The sequence below is a fragment of the Tympanuchus pallidicinctus genome, unplaced genomic scaffold (genome assembly GCF_026119805.1).
Source record: "Tympanuchus pallidicinctus isolate F22 unplaced genomic scaffold, pur_lepc_1.0 scaffold2, whole genome shotgun sequence".
In the NCBI taxonomy this organism is placed as follows: domain Eukaryota; kingdom Metazoa; phylum Chordata; class Aves; order Galliformes; family Phasianidae; genus Tympanuchus; species Tympanuchus pallidicinctus.
The window spans coordinates 13,063,263-13,083,404 of record NW_026294721.1 but is presented as its reverse complement, the minus strand read 5'-3'; the positions used below and the strand labels follow the sequence as shown (position 1 = coordinate 13,083,404).

Here is a 20,142-nt window from a genome sequence, read left to right as displayed (position 1 = left end):
TCTTTGTTTTAACCTCATTGACTGACTAGTGATATTAAAATATGTGAGGTGGCAAGTGGGAAAGATTTATACAGTCTTCTACCGTTTGGTTTGAAACTGCTGTATTGTTGAATATAATCTGAATTCAGTTCTTGGTCAGTTTAAAAAATAGCTAATAAAGTCTTTACTGATAGTAAACTTATTTCCTCCTTTTGTTGTAATCAAAGTATGTTATATTTTCTAAGCAGTCTTTTTTCTTATAAAATCTAATTTACTACAAAGTTGAGTTGTACTATTAATTTTTTAACTGCCAGTTGAAAACTGTTTGGCTTGGTAATAATTACTTACAAAAGCTTCCAAATGGAAGAAAAGCTGGGCTGCTGTCAAAGAGGATTTGATACACATGGAACAGTTAAGCAGTAATAAATTGCCTAGTAACTGAGTAATTTCACTCAAATATGTGCCAATCTTGCATCTACACTGGAAAAAGTTTGGAAGAAGAACTGAAGTGATGTCTGAAATTGCTTAATGCTGGAGTTTTATTATAATAACAATAATACTGACTTGGCCTGATCTTTGAACATTTAAGGCTTGTTTTTATATCCCGGTGAATGACTTCATGTTCACTTATAATTTTTGTTGTGGGAGAGCTCCCAAAGGGGTCTGTCTGTAGCAGAAACCCAAAGTGTCTCCAATCCATTATTTCATCTTCTAGAATCAGAAGTGAAGTCAGGCATGGAAGGGCCCTGGAAGTGACCTGGGCTGGCTGTGTTAGGAGTAGGTAATTGAGAGCATCAGATGAAAGCGTCACACCTAAGAGGGGAGCCAGCTTTATTACATGGCTGTTTGATAAGAAATCAACAGAAGTATTCCAGTAGAAATGGAGTGTATAGATTGATTGAGAATATTGGAGTGGATCCTGTGAGGAGGTATTATTTATTAGGTAAATGCTTTTTATAGGAACAAGAAGATTTTTATGGCTCATTTCCATGGCTTTGTGAGTTATATTATTTTGAGATATGTTCCTATGCATTCTTTAAAGATAACTGTTCCAGGAACTGCTATATAAAGGATAAAGCTCTTTGCTTGATGTTGTAGTATGTCAGGATGTCCTGTTTTTGGAAGAAATGACTTGTCCAACTATACCTAGTTTACAAGATGCTGTAGCATGATTAAGCACAGACACGAGTACAAATGTATCAGACACTTCAGTGTAATGCAAGAAAACCCAACCATATAATTATAAACTGCATCTAATCTCCTTATAAGAAGAACATGCATTTTCAATAACTTTGTTATAATAAAATTGTTATAATTTTATTTTTATATGATTTACTTTTCCATATTCAGAAGTGAGACTGACTCTAATTTGTCTGCCCTTCTGAATGCTGACAGGGATTCAGCCCCCCAGTGCTCCCAGAGGCTGTAGTTTCATGATGGTAGGTTTTGAGATGAAGCCAGTTTACAGCTTGAAGTTACCACTCTTACCCTGTGGAAAATCAGAGTGGTGGCTTGAGCTGGGTTAAAAAGAATGTAGCAAAAAGGAAGCAGCTATTTTTATCGTGGATCAGCTTACTGAGCTTTGTAATCTCATATGAGCTGCATGGCCTCCTAAGCAGGTGAGGAGCAAATAGTGCCTTGTGGCATGAAGGTGGGAATGAACAACCAGGAATGAGATAGCAATACTTTTAGAGCTTTGGTGCTGGCACTGGTATGCCTTGAAGCTATGGCAAGAAGCTCTTGTTGCTGCCTGTAAAAGATAGATGAAAATGACTGCAGCTGTGAGTCTTCTTAAAATCCTCTATTTATGAAATGACAAATTTATTTTATATTTGTCAATCCACTAAATCTTTTGAATTTTAGACTGATGAAGTGATTTGGTCTTAGCATTTAAGTAAAGGTGACCATACCTTTTCCTGACATGGGTAAATTCTTTGATGAGGTGGTAGGTGCATCGGAATTGGTTAAAATTTTTGAGAGATGAAGACAGGCTGATCCATCTGTGGCTTGCAGATATATTGGACTAGCACCATCTTCTGAATGTTTGCTACATTACAACTTCATGTCTTAGTTAAGGTATTGAAGAACATGTAAAAAGAGATCACTCAGATTTGAATTTCAGTAATCATAGTGCAGTGATAGATTTTCTATGTTCTGTTGTTAATGAAAATGTTAAATTAAACCAGGACGTAGAACATCTCTATCTAATCTAATGAAAAAATCAGATTTTTAAAATGCTTTTATATTTATATTACAAAAAAAGGACAGTAGTTTATGGAAAAAAATTGAAATCCATTAATTTCTCATAAATAAATTCATTTATTTCTGTTGTATCAGTAATTCTGAATCAAAAATTTTCTTGGAATTGGAAGAAAAGTCTGTTATTATTTTTCTACCAGTAACTTTTGTTTCATAATGCTTGCATCAGTTATTAAAGTTCAGTATAGGAAGGTTTGGAAACTATTACCAAAATGTTATCTGAAGAGGAACATGCTTTTCTTCACACAGCACAATGAAATTAATTTGCTCAGAGTTCATATGAACACTTTAAAAATGCATATTGCAGTTGTCATCATGTTAACATTTTCTTACAAAACTATGATCAAATAGCATACTTACTGTATGTTGTTCTGTAAAGGGCAGTGTTATGTTTGTGAGAGAAAATATAGATTCTAAATGGCATAACCTTTTCTTCATAATATTGCTGAAACACTAGCAATTAGAAAAATGAAGTACCATTGGCAGCTTGATTTTTGAGTGTTTACCCTTAGTTACTGTTGTTATGAAGGATGCTGGTACAAAACAAATGAAATGTATTCATTACTTGTAGCAACTTCCTAAGAAGGAAGTGAGAAGTGAGAAGAAATACTGCAGCTGGAGTTTCACAAATATGAAATGATTATTACACTTTTTTTATTTGTGTTTTAGTTGAGTTTCAGTGCTTAATTAACAGCATTGCCACGTCTCTGAGATGGTCTCCATAATGCTTTACTGTGTCACTACTAATTGTATTTGATATTTCATTGTCTAGTGCCAGTGTATCAGGGTGGGCTGGAGGCAACTTGCATACCCAGTATTGTTGCTGGGCATCCTCAGTTGTGGTATGTTTGGCTATAAGTTGATTTGTTTTGCTTTCTCAGCTTTATTTAGTAAATAGGTCATTCCCAGCTGCATTTGAGTACAGTGCTGGTCATTGTGACTGCCCAGTGGTTATATCACCGGGTTGATACAGTAAGGAAAATCAGTTGGAGGTGTTCTCCTGGTATGGCTCCTCTCTCATCGTAAGGATATAGCAATTTGTAAAGACACTTGAGTCCAAATTAACAGCATTAACTTAAAAAGGAAGAAAACCTAATTGCTGTTACAGTCTTCATTGGCACAAGGGTTAGGAAGCCTGAACGCATGTGTTAAAGAAGATGAAAGTCAGTTCAGTGTGTAAAGCAGTAAAATTGCTTCTGTGAAGTAAAATGCTTCAGTGAAACTTCATGTGATCTTAGGCAAGGCTTTATGTTTATTTTTTCATTCATGTTTCATTTTTCATTTGTAAAAATAAGAATAGTGTTTGCCTAATTTACTCGGAAAAGAATTAGGCAGCAAACTATCTGTAATTGCAAAGTACTTATAAATGATAAGGGCTGGGCCAGAATCTGACTGGCTAGATAAAAAGCAGTAGTGAGCAAACAGTCTTACTTCAGGAGTAATTTATAATCTCAGCACACGTTTCTTTGCAGAAGGTAAAATCTTCATTAACCCAAAGTGTGAACTTAAACAGCATTAAAGCCCTGTGAGATGATGCTTTTGAGAAAGAAAGGCATTCATCTGCACACACCAGGCTGATCAAACTCCGTAACACTGTGCAGAAAAAGCATTTCATCTTTTTTCATTCACGTTCCCACTTGAAGTGTGAAGCTTACCCTAAAGGCATGTTTATATAGATATGTATACTGCAGACAGTAAACAGAGATACATGGTAAATTAATCTGCACAGAGGTCTGTGCTGCAACATCTATGCTTCTTGTGCCCGGATTAATGCATTTAAAGTTAATTGGCTCCTCTTTTTGTGATAGTTCTGTCTGCAGTACAGATGTATCTTCAGGGTGCATAGTCACTTGAGTTGCAGGGTAAGCAGATGGCTTCAAAACGCACTTCTCCTCCTCCTCTCTTGCTTTTTATGCTGTAGTGATAGCCTTTCATAAAGAAAGGAAAATAAAGCAAAAAAAGAGTTGTTATAAGTATGTTTTATTTGCAAGATAAATTAAGTTACCTTATAGTATTGTTTGTTTTTTTCATAGTATACTTTTTGCTATTTTCCTTGTTTCCAAAAGCATATACATTAGGGCTAAGGATGAGGATGATAAGTGCTTAACATAGGGGATCACGTAGTGGCTATCAGTGCAATCTTACTCTGTTCAGTCAAATGATAAATGGTGGCAAAAATTTCTGCCAAGAATTTATTGAAAAATGAAAATGGGAAATGTCTAGCTGAGAAAAAAATATTTTTTAATTCTATTTAACTGTCTCTTCAAGCTGTGTAAATCATTCATCTGTCATCTTAGCTTTGAGAAGAAACTTGGGTGTTTAATTTTTTTTTCTTCCCCCTCTCCTTCAAAAAATTTTTTACTTTGGTATGAAAAGATGCCTGCTGTTTGCATTTGCAAAGATTAACATATCTTCTTTAAAAATGATCTGTCATCTACCAAACGCTATACATGCTTATTGTTAGGTGAGGATCCTGTCCCATTGTCTCAGTGTGCTGCAATCTGTTTTAAATCTTGGAGCTGTTAATCCAATTAACCTTTTTGAGCCTTAGGAAAAAATGCTGTTGTCCTTTATTGTTTACCAGTGTTCTAAAGTCTCAATTAATATAGCATATTTTTATGTAGGAATCTTAATATAAAGACAAGATCTTCCACTTTAAATATAAATCAAAGAGAACTTATAATGCTATATAATGCATTCTTTCCTATTACTTAGTAATTAGAAAAGATGTTAGAATTGTTGACCTGATTTTGCTGTGTGATTTGCCCTTATGCTAAGAAGCTCATTACACATCTTTAGCCTTTGTTGTTCTTTGAGAGGAAAGAGAATTTAGGTTCTGTAGAAATAAATGGAGGCCCATAGGAGGCATATGTGAAAACAGGCAAACCTCACTTCAAGGGCAAGATGCTGTTGTGCTTTTAACTGAGGAGACTTGGAAGTTGTCCACGTTATTTTCCCCATGTTGAGCATATATTCTTTATCTTGTCTCTGTAGAAATTTCTGTTTTGGTTTTGCAAGAGCTCTGGACATGTCTTTGGCGCTTATAAGGTTATATTTTTCTTCAGTAATTTACAAACATATTTGTTGATAATTTTAGTTTTTTATAGGAGGAAGCGTTAAGATGCTTTGTGTAAATCACAAGTTTTTAAGCTTTTTTTTTTTTTTTTTCCTGCTTTCTGGAACCAGCGATTTCCTGTTATAGCTGGAAATGTTAAGTATAGTGTTTTAAGTATTAAAGTGCAGCACCAGCTATTATTATTCTCCCTTAGCAAGTCTTCTAATATAACATGTGATTTGTTACTACATCCTCATAGGGAAGAATCAGCAGCAGAGTGTACATGACAGTGAGAAAGTAAACACATGCTTGCAATCAAATTAATGTATTTCATCTGTCTTCAACTAATAACAATCTGTCATGCTATCTATCTGAGAAGGGGCATAAACAGTTTATTTTGTGTTTGGAATAACTTCCTGGAGGTAGTTAATGTGACATGTAGTTTGTCTGACATGAGTATAACCAGAACAACACTCTAGATGTTTTCTTGATAACCTAAAAAAATTACTGAGAAAATCTGTACTTGGAACTATATTTATATTTTGTTGAGCTTCCTTAAATCAGAGTCGTGGTATAGTTTTCAGACTTCCATGAAAGAGTTTTCTTTTTTTGGCAGCTATACAATTTTAGTGTGAGAAAAAGCTTGGAAGTACTAAAAAAATTTAGCTACAAAAAGTTGCAGTTTGCACTCTGGCATTTATGCTTGAATTTCTTGAAAACTGTGTGCAAAATTAATTGGAAAGTAGCAAGTCAAAACTGATTTTTAATAAAACTAGATCTTAAACTGTTTACGTTTGATAGTACTGCAGACTCATTGCAATTTGTCAGATGAATTGAATTTATTATAATTTCTGCATAATTCTAGTTCTTATAGTATTGTATCAGTTATGAAATTAGTCATTATTAGTAATAAGATCAGAAATATTATATCAGATAATTTTATTATTTATACAGAAAGAGCTTTTGTGTCTAATTAGAAAATGAAAGTGCTCTTGCTTGAAGTTCTAAGTAATCTATTTAAATATTCATGGAAAATGAAGGCTCAATTAACTAGCTCCATCCTTCAATGGGAGAGCAGTAGGTTACTGTAGGTAAGCTGTGCAATAAAAAGCTGGGGAGGGTTTTTGTTGCTTTTTTCCCTATTTTCTTTGGAATGATGGCAGTACTAGAAGAGAAGCTGGGTAATATTGCTTATGGCAGAGGAGGCCTGAGAGGGGCTCTTCATGGCCAGAGCTGCTCGCAGTGCGAATCAGGATTTCTGTTTTATTCTTTGGAATAAAATCTTACAGAAATCTCCTTTCTATTCCCCTCTTCAGACAGTTCTGCTTTTGCACAGGTGAAGCTGGCTTCACACTGCAGTTAAACTGACAGCTTGTTGAGCAGAGGTGCTGCATGAAGACAATAAATGTTGTCTTCATGGCTGTGTTAGGTTTTCAGGTGCTCAAACTAGGTTTGTTCTTAAGAAGTGAGGCTTTAATTATAACAAAAATAGGATGAAAAATTCACCATATACAGTCCCCTTTTTTATGACCCTGGAGTATTTTCAGAAGGGAAAGTATGTACATAATTCTAAGCACATGTAAATCAAATTAATAAATTATTAAAGCATTTTACTTGTCATGTCTGTGTGGGCTAATCGTGATAGCTCATTATTTAAACATTATGTAATTGTATACCTTGTGTGAACAGCTGCAAATACTTTGCAGAAAGATTTGTATTTCGTTTTTCATAGCATACTGTAAAAGAATATATTTTTGTGCACTACCATAGATTAGTATAGATGTTTACTCATAACTTTCAAACTACCCTTAATTATCTTAAAATATGAAAGTTACAATATGTGTGATAATTATGAAGCAAGGCAGTTTTGAATTCATTTATGTTAATACAGAGTTTAGTATAAATGCAGTAAATATCAACCAGTAATTTCAGCCTCAGCGAAGAACTGGCCCTTTAGAACAGGTTGCCCTGTTACACTTGGAAGTTTTGAAAGACTCAATTTTGGGTGGAGAGGCATCCTTTTACTGAATCACTCAGCTATATCTTCAAAGTTTCTTTTCATACTGATGCTTTAGCAAATGGCTAGATTAGTTATCATTGGAATAGTAAAATAACCTTATAGTGCATTACAGTTTTTAAATGTAATCTCACAATCCGGCAGAAAAGCCAGCAAACTGCTACATTCAAACTTGCTTAGCATGCATTATGCATGCCACTTAGCTGTTTGTAACATTCTGAACAAGTACTGCCACTATTTTTTCAGCTGCTTGTTAGTATCTGTTCTAGTTATGTATTTGTTTTTCTTCCAGAACTACCTGAAAGATTATTGCAAAAATCAATGCTTTCTGACTTTAAAAACACTGTATTTAAATGAAACTATTCTCTAATGATGTTGTGAAGGAAGACAGTGGCAGTCCTGTGGGAAAGGCACACACATAGCACAAGTGGCAGCCTTTACATTCTGCATAAATGATGTTCTGGTGTCTTTTAGAGTATGTGCGATTATTTGTTTAGGTAACATTCAAATCAAAGTGAGTGACTGTTAGATTTCTGCCATTTTGAAAGGTGATGAAACCAGAACATTCATCATTTCACTGATTAATGATACTTTAAAGTACTTAGTAGCTTCTTGTCTGTCCCAGTTGAGTTATAACTATTGTTACACATATTTATTCTTACCATAATTTAAAGGCAAAACAGCTCTGGGATTTGGTATCATATTTTATTACATGAAGTGATTCTAGTGAATTAATTGTATTTGTGGTAGTTCACTTAATGGAAAGGGTGAAATAAACAAGTGCTTACATTGCCTGGCTACTGGTTTTTCACCTGTATGTTGTATTGAAATGGAAATCATGGAAACATAGTATGCCAAACTATTATGGATCCACTCACTGGCAGAGACTTTTTGCAAGCCTCTGTTATTTTAGAGGAATAATACATATGGTTAAACAGCATAAGATAAGTAAATTTGGTGTTTATTTAGCATTAATAGTTTGAGAATCCCAAGACAAAAATAGCAGAACATTTCGACTGAGACTAAACTGCTGTTGAATGGCTATGTGTAGTGGAGACTGTAAATCACCCACTTCCTAGTGTCCTTGCATTCCCTCACTGCTAACCAAAAGCTAAAATGTCTGTGGCTTACTCCTAATTTCTCATGTAAAGTTATACAGGAATGTGACTTACAGTTGATTACTTATACTGTCTCAATAGCTTGCTCAGAATTTTTACCAGTCAGATAGCCTAGCCTTTCAGATCATTGTTTAAAATACTCATCTACTGTTTTCTTTCCTCTTTAATGCAGCACTGTCTATCAGCTTTTCACTGCAATTAAGCAATGTATATCAGTAGTTCGAAGAATGATGAAAAAATACTTTTGCAGCCACATGAAGATGTGAGCCAATCCAATCTCTCTAGTCTCAGTTTAAGCCCACGATTTTGTCCTTGTCATCTTTGAATTGTCACTTGCTAAACAGAGGTGACTGTGATATTCTTTGACTTTCTTCCTGATATAGATTCTGCAGTTTTCTTCTTACCTCCTTCTTTTCATGCCTTCAGCAATGCTTTGGACGGAGCATTTGGACTTCTAAGAGAGGGAGATCCAGACTCTCCTTTTTTCACCTTTCTCGATCTATGCTTAGTCTCCTACGGATCAAGATGGAACTCTCCAGACTTTGTGAAAAGCAAGTCTTATAGCAAGCCTCATCACTTGCTGCAGCAGACACTGATCTGTTCTAGTTTCTTCTTGAGGGGAGAGTTTCATTTGCATCTCCCAGGCTAGGTGGAAGTAATCCATGAATTTCCAGTCTATTTTTGTTGTGCAGATATATTTATATAATAAATATATTATATACGTATTTGTACATACTACACATGTAGATCTGTTACTTGAGAAGCCACAATTATTTTGCTAGCCTCAGTTGAAGTGACTCTTCCCACCAAACAAGCTTGAAGATCAAATAAATATTCTTGCTACATACTGTAAAACTTATCCATTTGGGTCTTGCTTTAGCTTTTAAAGAGCAGAAAAGCATTATTTATTAATAAAGATAGCACAATTTGTAGGCAAGCACTTGAACCTAAGTAACAATTTGTAATGTTTGTGTATTTTAGGATCTCACTATTTATGATTAGTTCAAGTTGTTTTTCCTTTGCAAACAAAATCCTTGCGTCTCCTTTTGACGTCTCTTTGTGGTTTCTAGTCATCAACTTAAATTATCCTTGGTAAAAACAGAGCTATTAATTTCCTCCTGCTATTGTCATCTTCCTAATTTGCTTCAGATGAGCAGGGTGACTGAACAGTCTGGTGTGGAAATGTCCGTCTCTTCTGGTCTTTCTCTAAATGTTTGTGTTTGATACAAGTCCAAATCTTTTTTCGTGACCTTCATTAGGTATGGCCTATCTTAATCATTACCATGGTTAAAATGTTCATCTTTTGCATCGTAATTGCTGAAATTCCTTTTTATTGGCAAGCACAATGTTATCTAGTCATTTAGACTATTCAGCAAAATCATTTTCCTGGTTTGTAAAATCATACTGTATTTATGTATCATTCTCTTCTTTCTAGCCAAAAGTTATTTGTCTTTGCCTTTAAGCTTTTCATGGCTTAAGTACATCCTTGTATCATCCTTCATCCCAAAGACACCTATTCCTGCTGCTGAGTGATTCATCGTACCAGCCCACGTTGGCCAGCTATGAGTTTTTTTTTTCTTCCTTACAGTTCTTATAAACACCTATTTAGAAAATAAGTTTTCTCCTCAAGATCCTTCCTAAAGTCTTTTCTCTAACATGTCTAAGTAAAAGCTAGACAAGAGTTATATCCTGTTAGCTATGAGTTCTGCATATTCTACTGACCAATATCAGATGTTCAAAGAAATAAAAATAAAGTAATTGAAAAAGAACTAGAGGGTTATTTGCTGCATTTTAGCTGATTTTCAGTAAGTGCCTATGATTGTGCCTTGCAACTTTTTGTGATTAAATATCTATTAACACTTGAAATCTTTTTCTTGCACTAAAACTGTGCCCTCTTTCATTGAGGGCTAATGCTTGTAACATGAATTGCCTTGTGTTTACTGTGAGCTGAGTGCACGCATAAGGACATTTACCTGGCAGTTATCTTCTGGAACAGTATCTGCACAGTTTGCTGCAGACTGCCCAGAATTCAGAAGCCATGGGATGAAACACTCCTAAATGGGAAGAGGAACTAAGAGTTGTACAAATTTCGGAAACACAGTTTTACCCTGATTTTTACTTCTGGTCTGTTAAATTCTGGGATCTTGCATGCTTTTCATTTCTCCACTGACCATATTTTATTCTTAATATTTCCTCAAATAGAAAATAAGAAGCATTTTGGGATATGATTTCTTACAAGGCAGAACGTTTTCTTCTTGAAAATTCATTTAACTTTTGTATGCTTGTGTGTTCCTATGACCTCTGTTCTTTTCTTCTTGGGAATGAGAGATTTGGAGAAATTGTTACTTGTGAGCTTGTGTTTAGGGGCTTACGTAACTATGTGTGTTAACAGAGATGTGGTGTAAATATGATCAGTGGTTGACTTTTTAATTGTAATCGTGTGTAGGCTTGAAGTTTCAATACAGAGGTATAGTTAAGGTTCCTTTAAAATATTGTTAAATAAAAATAAAGGAAATATTTAGATTTCTTTTTTCCCCCAAAGAGTAATCTCAGTAATGTTGAGTTTTCCAGGCTGCACTTACAGCTAATATATGAAGAGTAAAATTAATAGCTAATAGTCATATCGGTTGGAGAGTATGCTGTGTTTTTTTATTCTTAAAAGCATTTCAACAGAGGCTCTCTCCTGGTAGTTATTTTTAAGAGAAAGAAGTTAAACAACTGTTATATAGACTGTATGAGGCTTTTTATCTACTTTGGGATTTATCCTAATAAATGCATTTGTTCTTCCTATTTTTTGTAAAACTGTATATTCTACATTTAATATGATGTACTGTACTACAAACGTTAGCGTTAATAGCTTAGTATTTTAGTCCTTCACAAATTAATGCCTGTGGTAACTGGATGATTTTAGGCCTGTTCTTATAAACAAGGCCTTACTGATGTGTGAGGAACAGTAATATGTGGCAAAAACTCCACATTAACCAAAGTAAGCAGTATAAATGGGGTGTAGGAATCCCCTGTTAGACTAAAAATCTCCAAGAGAAAATCTCCAGAGCCTAAAAATTAAAGACCTCCAATATCATTTTAAAATAAAGCCTTTTATGTAGTATGAGAGCTTTTTTTTCAGCTGATAATCAAATGACACTATTATGCAGGCTTACTAGATTTGCAAATTTACAAGTTTTTACAAGTCAGTTGGGTCCCTTCCTCAGGAAATCAGTTTAAGTTTTTTTTTCCTGTATTGACTCAAAGAGCCTGGTTGTCCTTAAATCCTTCTGAATATATTTGCCTTATAATTTGACGGCAGAGAGTCAACACCCTTATAGGAACTGTAATGCAATAAAAAGAGAAACTTTTCAATATAGTTTCCAGTTACCTTAGGATCAGATTTGGATAAGCTGGAATGTGCACAATAAAACCTGTGCAAGACTTGAGCTCCATGTTGTGTTGTAGGCAATGAGTGCTTTCTAACATAAAATACCATTTGAAAGCTTTGCTTTGCTTCCAGTGGTTATAAAATGCTAAAAATGAAAATGCGCTAGCACGAGGAATTGAAGACTTCATATAAAATAACTAACCATTAATGTTTTTATTCAGTTCATTTTTTTTATTATAGTGAATGTTTTTGCTCTACTGTGTTCTGCAGTAAAGTTATTTCCAACTCATTTCAGATGTACTTTGTGAACTCTGTCTCTCTAGTTTATGCTGGACTATCATTATACATCATACTTGTTAAAAACAAAACAAATTAACTAACAAAAAAAAAACTCCACAAAATTTAATCCTCAGATTGTTTTTCTGCATGTAGTTAGTGGGAAAGTTGTTACCAATTGCCTGTGTGAGTCCAGAAATATGCACAATGTATTTTTCACATGCGATTATAAAAAAGAAACTGGCATTTGCATACCTCTGCAAAGAATAAGATGACATCTGATGTATTTCCAGTGAATGAGTTTTCTAAGACAGATAACTACATAAGGGTACTCTATACTCTCTTTGTTACTCTGTAGTAATCTTTTTTTCCCACTTGTTTCTAGTTGACTTGGAGCATATGCGCACAGTGAAAGTTGATAAACATCAGCGATTTTGTCAGGAAAACAATTTCAGTAGCCATTTTGTGTCAGCCAAGACAGGAGATTCTGTAAGTAAGAAAAATAAACTCTGTATTGATCTTTCTGTGAATGTATATGTTCTTTATTAATTACAGTGTCTTCTTATTTGCTTTGGGTTGAGGTATAGATCTTAGTGTAGAGGTACTCCCGTTTATACATCATGAGAAATGAGGCCTGTTGGATCTCTGCTGTCACCCTTTTTTCCAGGTGCAGTCTCATCTACAGAGCATCAACACAAACTTTTAACAGTTGATAAATTCACAAGATCCTGTTACAATCAAAATTTTTAATGTGGGTTCTGAGCCAGAAGATGTTCTCTCTGCGGGTCCATTTAAACTTGAACTTTCTGGTATTCCTAATGCTTTACCGAGCATATTTTAGAATGATCATTTATTTCAGACCTAATTTAGATACTTGTTTTAGTTGGAAGTGTGTGGAAAAAAAGGTTCTCTTTTAGTTGACTGATTCAGATGAAATCACATTGTATTGTTTTTCTTGACTTCTATCACATACTTAATGACTGTGTTATTCCTGTTAAAAACATAAGTCTGTCTTTGTCTTACACGGGCAACATAGCTTACTTTATTTGAGTATTACTGAACAGTAAGGCCGTGTCCAATTATATGGAAGCATAATTCTGTAACACAAATGGCATCACTGGTTGTTTAAAGATATTTGGTGAAAGCTCAATTACTTTTACAGTGGACTGCCAGATTTTATAATTTGTGTAATTATTGTGTTATACTGCTGATACAAATGCAGTGAATCCTGATTCTCCTTAGAGTTTGTATTAAATCTTTGGCAGGAATTTTTTGTTTAAAGTCTGAAAATGTTTTTCTTATGTTAGAAAGAGAAGACAAATTTTATAATACTTCATGCAGTGAAGTTTGCATGTGATGAAATGTGTTCCTTTCTCAAGGAGACAAACATTTTGTGGTAAAGTAGTAGTTTTTATAAGATGGATGTAGTTAACATTACAAATTAAGAAGGAATCTTTATGATGTCTTTTTAATTGGTGATGTAATTCATGAATTACAGCAGCATCCCACTGTATATGCTAATTGTACTTTTTTTAACTTACTGTTTAAAAACAAAAGTAAATCAGAACGAACCTAAAAGCATTAACCAGAACTTTCTGTTTAAATACCTACTGACAAAAGAAGGTATGAAGAATAGTTTACAGTAGTTCATTTTTAGTTTCGGTATAGGTTTGAATTAACTCTTTCCACTGTTACTGCAGTTCATGTATTTGGGTAGTTGTGCAGGGAAGACAGGGTGTTTATTCTGGACAGTGATTTAGGGAGAGGCCTTCCGTGGCTGCTGTGGGTATAGATTAGAGGAGTCTTACATGCTCAATTAAGGTGGATGAAGTGATTTGTTTTGTTTACCTCAGATCTTTCATTTGCAAAAGATAATTTTATATACATAGAAAAATCTGAATGTCTCCTTAGAGGAGCATTAAACTTCATGAAAGATTTACAGTAGCGTAACTGTCGTACTCTCCGTTGAGCTGCATAACCAGAGCACTGAGCTCCCACCTGGTGCTTTGTGCACAGAACTTCAACACCGCAGGTGATCGGTTCATTACAGCGCAGAGCTTGGTTGGGCAGGTCTCTGAAAAAGGTCTGCCCATTTCCTTGCTCTATGGGTGTTAGTACAGTAGGCTGATAGTAGACCAAGTAGATCAGAGAAAGTAAGGTGATTTTGGAAGTGACAGTGGCTTGTTTGTTTTGCCACTCACTTGTTTTCAGCTTCCAGCTGAGCTGGAAGAAAAAAATGTTTTTATTTATTTGTTTGTTTATCTATTTTAATTTTTCCTTGAAAATGATTGATGCTTCCACAGGCCTTACCTTCTGGAGTGGCAGCTGTATGGTGAAAAGCACTGTAGGCTGGCAGGCTAGCCTTTGTGCTCAGTTGCACAGCCACTCAGAGCATAAGATGCAGCTTGTCAGTATGCTGCATTCAGCAGCAGTAGAGTCTTAAACTGTTCCTGTTTAGTATCATTTGTGTCCTTTAGTTAGATTTAAAATGCAGCTCCCTAAACACTAAGATTGGTGGACTGTATTCAGATGAAGTAAAGGATTATTTTAGATAGCCTTCCCACTCAGTGTTATCTGTCAAACCTCATCTGAAGTTCAATGGCTAGGCTGCTTCATGCCATACCACATTTTGCTTAGACATTCCTGTTCAATAACAGAACAGAATCATTCGTAAGACTCCTGAACAAATACATAATTGCTTCGATTTGATGTTCGTAATGTTTTTGAAGCATATGCAGCAGAGATTTTGGTGCTGATGGTGCACAATTCAGTTGTTCTGAATTTCAGTAATTTATATCTTTATTTCACAATACACTGGTAAAATATTTTTCTGCTAAACATTAGTGAATAAGGGTATTATTCATATTCTACAGCACTGAGAGCAGTATTTGAGAGGTGGGTTGTGTAAAAGCTTATTTAAACTTAAGCCTCTGGAGGCAGAGTCGAAGTGTTGCCTAAAAATCTAGCATACTGTTCATTCCTCATAGCATTGTTATTTTCCCCGATTTTTAAACAAAATTGAATATACCAGATGAGATTGTTCTCAGATCTGTTTCGCACAGGTCACAGTTCTCTATATCTCATTGTTTACAGTTCAAGAATGGCTTGATATATTTGAAAGGACTTTTAGGATGTCTGTTTTTAATCATTCAAATATGATGTAATTTTTTTTTTCATAGGTCTTCCTGTGTTTTCAAAGAATTGCTGCTGACATTCTTGGCATCAAATTAAACAAAGCAGAAATGGAACAATCACAGGTGATTTTTCACAAATACTTGTTTTGCTTAAAATTTTATTTAGTATCTAGAAAAAAAGAAACAAAAATAATGTTGCAAATTAATATCTATCCTTTTAAGTGAACTGCACCCATTCTACTAGAGAGTTAATTACTATCACAAGAGCTTCTTAAAAATATAATAATCTTTATCCATTGTGATAAACTTTATAAAAATTTTCTTAGAAATTAATATCTCTTCATATTTTTGCATTCACAGGTAGCATGAAAGAGGCTGTTATCTATAGATAAATTACTGTGCACTGATATTCTCAGTGTTTATGATAACTGCTTTAAAATTCTTTACATACTAAAGTAAAATCATTTTATAACACTAGAAGCTTAAGAGATAGAAGGCGTAAGTTTCTGCAAGTGTAACTGTTTTCTAAATTAATGTTCAGTATAGACATGTACTGAACGGAATAGGAAAAAAGTACTGTTTCATAGAATCACAGAATGGCCTGCATTGAAAAGGATCACAGTGATCACCTAGTTTCAACCCCCATGCTGTGTGCAGGGTTGCCAGCCATTAGACCAGGCTGCCCTGTTTGTCAGTTACAGAGTCAAAAATTAACTACGTGATGTCCTTTGGTTGGTTAATCTCAGAGTTTAGTTTTCATTGTGTGCCTTCATAATGCAGGATGATGATGATGCTTTCCTCAGTAAGGTCTGTTTGCCTCAGTGTAAGAGCACTATTTCCTACTTGTACATTATCTTGTACAAATGAGAAACAGATCTTTTTCTGATTGAGCATACCCATTCTTGACAGACCTGTGGTATCAGGTGTTTGGGTAGCTAATATGGCTTCCTGCCATCTGAAATTATTTTTCTTACTGTGCCTTTCCCAAATAATCTCCTCTTAAAGGAACTCCTTAGTCTTTTGCTTTTGGACTTTGTGTTTTTTCTCTTTGTGTTGAGTTGGAGGATTTTCTGTCATCTCCTCTGCAGCAAGAAAGGACTGAGAGGACAGTGTTTCCCAGCAATAGGTGGGAAGTCATCAAGAAGCATGTCACCTATCCTCTTATATTGGCTAATAGTGAGTTAGTGGAGTGAACACAGCAAATGCACGTCAAAACCTTGTTGCATATCTTCCTTTGAACTGTAACAGAGCTTCTTACTGTTTCTGAGAAGAATATTTCATGTGATCATTGCATGCAAAATAGTTCTAACGAGAGTAGTTTTATGGCATTTTTTAATTAATGGGAAAATTTTTTTTTGTTTTTTCTTTAATTTGAACTGTAATTTTTTTAACTGTAGTTACTAGAGTTGGATGTTATCTATTTAAATCAGTGGATGTTAGGGGATCTAAAATGTGTTAATTGTTCAAATAAGCAAACAAGCAAGAGCTTTTCCAGTATAGCCCCTTTACTGCCTTCTCCTGCCAGGTTCCTGCTTCTAAATATAATTTTCCTGCCAGGAAGACTGTGAGCACATAGGTTTAAACCAAAGGATTTAACACAAAACCGTTTCAGAAACCTCAAAAGCAAAGATGATACTATTGAGGCAACCTTTACCATGTAATGATATTTAGGATTACAATTATTAAACCCAAAAGTGGCTAAGATGGTGACACGGTGTCCTAGAATTGCTAGATGCTGTTAACATTAAATGAATACCTCCAAAATAAGTGAAAACGTTTAATAAAAGAAGCCAAACCAATGACACAAAATGCATCTTGTGTACAGGTTGGTCTCCTGCTTTTTGAAATATATAATAAATATGTAATTTCTGAAAGTGTTTCACCACTTCAGTGTTTACAATCTGTTGAAGTGGTCGACTACACAACTGTATTGCAAATAGTAAAACGGCAAAATATACTTAAGAATGAATTCCTAACAAGCAAAGGAGAAGAGTTTCAAAAAGGTAAATAAATATTGAGAGTTTTTGCAAAATTTGTTTACTACTGGGGAACCATTCACCTATTGTTCTGAACTGTATAATGATTTGTTTGTGAATAATGAATCCCACAAAGAGCTCCTTAATTTTTCTTGAACTGTTTAGCTTGCACTGAAGCAGCAGTCTTACATCTGTGTTGTTGTGTCCTGTGAACTCAGATATAAACTTGTAGGCAGATATGCAAATACCTTATTACATTAAATACCTTATTAAAATAAGAATATGAGAAAGGAGATTACGTATTGTAGCATTATAAAGGAAGTGTCTGTTTTTAAAGTAAGAACCTCTGTGTAGACTTGTCTGAAGAATGCACTGCTATCTAGTTTGAACTGGTGCTGGCTTTAAGTGGGCTTTTTCCCTACCTTATTCTAAATAATCACTATTTTTAATGATGTTGACTGTATCAATGGAATGTACAATATGTGGATAGGACAGAGTTGATATTATGCAAATTAGGGTAGCAATAACTAAGTTAATATGCACAGTCTAAATACTCACTGTGGCCCACGTGTTACTGTTAATCTAAGCTGTAGTGATTTAAAGAAAATAATCCAAATTAAAAAAAAAAAAAGAAAAAAAGGAAGTAAATCCAGACACAAGCAACAACAAAAGAAAAAGCAAAACCTGTCAGTGGAGGTGGTTAGAAAAGAAATTTCGTTGCCTCCTCACTCAGGTCCAGCAGAAGTCTCTCCATGGTGTGTGTAGCAAAACAGAGAAACAGCCTGACTTTGCAAGATTCTTCTAATGAAGCACAATTTTAATGTGTTCTGAATAAGCAATAATACTTTGCTAACAGTATAAGGCTTGCTTTGAACAAACTTCGAGCACTCTGAGAGTGCTATTTTGAGCAGGCAGTAAGAATCGTTCAAAATTAAGTCAGTGAGAAACCAAAGGGAATTGTATTTCAGTGTTTGTCTTGTTAGCTGTAGCTTTCGGTTCATTATATTTGGTTCCACACTTTGGGTAGTTCTTAAGATTGGAAAGTGTGCATAAAATTGGAGAAAGAAAAATTTTAACCTTCATAGCCTCAGAGAGACAAACAGAAGGACATTTCTTGAGAGAAATTCATTAGTCTGCAGTGGAGAAGCTCTACTGAAGTAATGTGTAGATGCTGTTGCTCAAAAGCATGGAAGTGGGTCTTTTGGCTGAATGGAGGTGGTTTTAGATGATTCCTGGTATACTACAAATAGTTTGTGTGATAGAGAGTCCCATGTGTGTATATGGGGAAAGGGAAGATGTTTGTTTTTCAAACTTCTCTGTAATCAGCGTTAGATTTCCTTAAATTATAGAATGGCTCTGTGAACATGCTCCTTAACATTTCCAGGTGTTTAATACTCTACCAACTGGACTATAAAAACAGATAAATAGGTGCTATAAAAGGAACAAAACAAAACACAAGAATAAGTGCAACTTAGTTAATTTGCAAGCATTGTATTTGATTTCTTCTTTGAGCAAAGAGTAAAGCACACATTAGTTTTACAAATGTGCGTTGTTTTCTTCCAGGATCTTGTCTTTGAATTTTTAGTATTTTGTGTAACGCAAGGTTTCTTTGTTTTGAAAAATGAGAAGATTTATACTTGAGTATATTTTAGTGTAATGGCATGAAGCTGCATCGGGGTGGGTCAAGTTGGGTATTAGGAAAAAGTTTTTCACCAGAGAGTGGTGGGCATAGAACAAGTTCCCCAGGGCAGTGGTCACCTGCAGTTGCCAGAATTCAAGGAGCATTTGGACAATGCTCTCAGAGATATATGGTCTGATTTTTAGGTGGTTCTTTGTGGAGTCAGGAGATGATCCTTATGATCCTTTCCAGCTAGAGGTATTCTATGATTTTATGTTTGTCAGAGAACATCTGAGTGTGAAGTGTTTTCGTTTGGTTTAGGTGGTAATGAACAATAACATGAAATACTGAATTTGTGTAAGGCACCAACAGTGAAATGATTTATCAGTTATGATTTATTGTATATTTTTTCATAGTTACTGATTGTCTAATGCTGAGAATACTCTTCATAAATTATTTCTAGCAATTGTGATTTTATGGCTGAAGATCATATTTTTTTTCTTTAAAAAACGATTCCAATTGTCACAGTCATTAGGAGAATCGTAGTCACTGTCACTCACCTGTGGTTAGTAATAAGAATCCTAAGCACACTACTTCAACTTGTATGAATTTGTGGGGCTTGACTTGTGGCTTCTGTGCTTTGATGACTGGCAGAACTACAGAAATTCTTTTGAAAAGTAGGTGGTGTCTTGGTTCCCCTTCAAATTGACTGCTAAACTGTTAATTAAGTGCAAGAACAAGCCTTAGAAATTATTTGCCATGCATTGTGTTAGAAAACAGCTGCAGCAGTTTAAGACGTTAATGCAACCCAAGGTATTTGTTACTGCCCTTTTGCTGGAATTTATTGCTCCCCCAGCACAATCAGAAAATAGAAGGTGATCGTGTGCCTTGGCTGCATCAGGGTGAAGTTCAACAGCTTAGCTTAAACTGCTGATGAAAGTTGTTTTTAAGTGAAGTTGCCGGACTTTGTGCTGAAGCGGATGAGGTGCAAGTACATGTTACATTCCACCAGCTCTCCTTTGGCAGCAGTGATCTCCAGCAGAGGAATAGAACAGGCATTTGGGGGTGGTAAGTTTTTAAACTATCTCAGCAAGAGCTCCTAAATCTTGTCTGTTAACATGCTGAGATGACTGTTAATCAAACCTTTATTTAGTCAAAACTGTGGTGAAACAAAGGAATAGATTACTGTTTGTGTGTGACTGGAACGTGTTTTTGAAATGGAACCATTCCAAAGTCAGAAAATTGCAGATTCTGACTTATTTTCAATCCTCGAATTCCTCTCCTTTAAATCACAAGGGTCTGATGAAATTTGAGGAAATAGCTCCTCTACTAAT

General features: G+C 35.0%; 2 protein-coding genes across 8 annotated transcripts in view; both read left to right on the top strand.

Moving 5' to 3' along the window:
* The window catches only part of BOD1L1 (biorientation of chromosomes in cell division 1 like 1), an 823,932-nt gene that overhangs the window by 105,639 nt on the left and 698,151 nt on the right, over positions 1-20,142 (top strand). The gene's annotated exons all lie outside the window — the stretch shown is intronic.
* Positions 1-20,142, top strand: part of RAB28 (RAB28, member RAS oncogene family) — a 61,062-nt gene that overhangs the window by 37,167 nt on the left and 3,753 nt on the right. For all 4 annotated transcript variants that reach the window (XR_008206389.1, XM_052681679.1, XM_052681680.1 and 1 more), the window contains exons 5-6: positions 12,466-12,569; positions 15,260-15,337. Coding sequence is in view for 3 of the 4 variants with exons in the window: in XM_052681679.1 (XP_052537639.1) it covers positions 12,466-12,569; positions 15,260-15,337 (182 nt within the window). In the remaining variant the exon portion in view is untranslated. The remainder of the gene's footprint in view (positions 1-12,465; positions 12,570-15,259; positions 15,338-20,142) is intronic.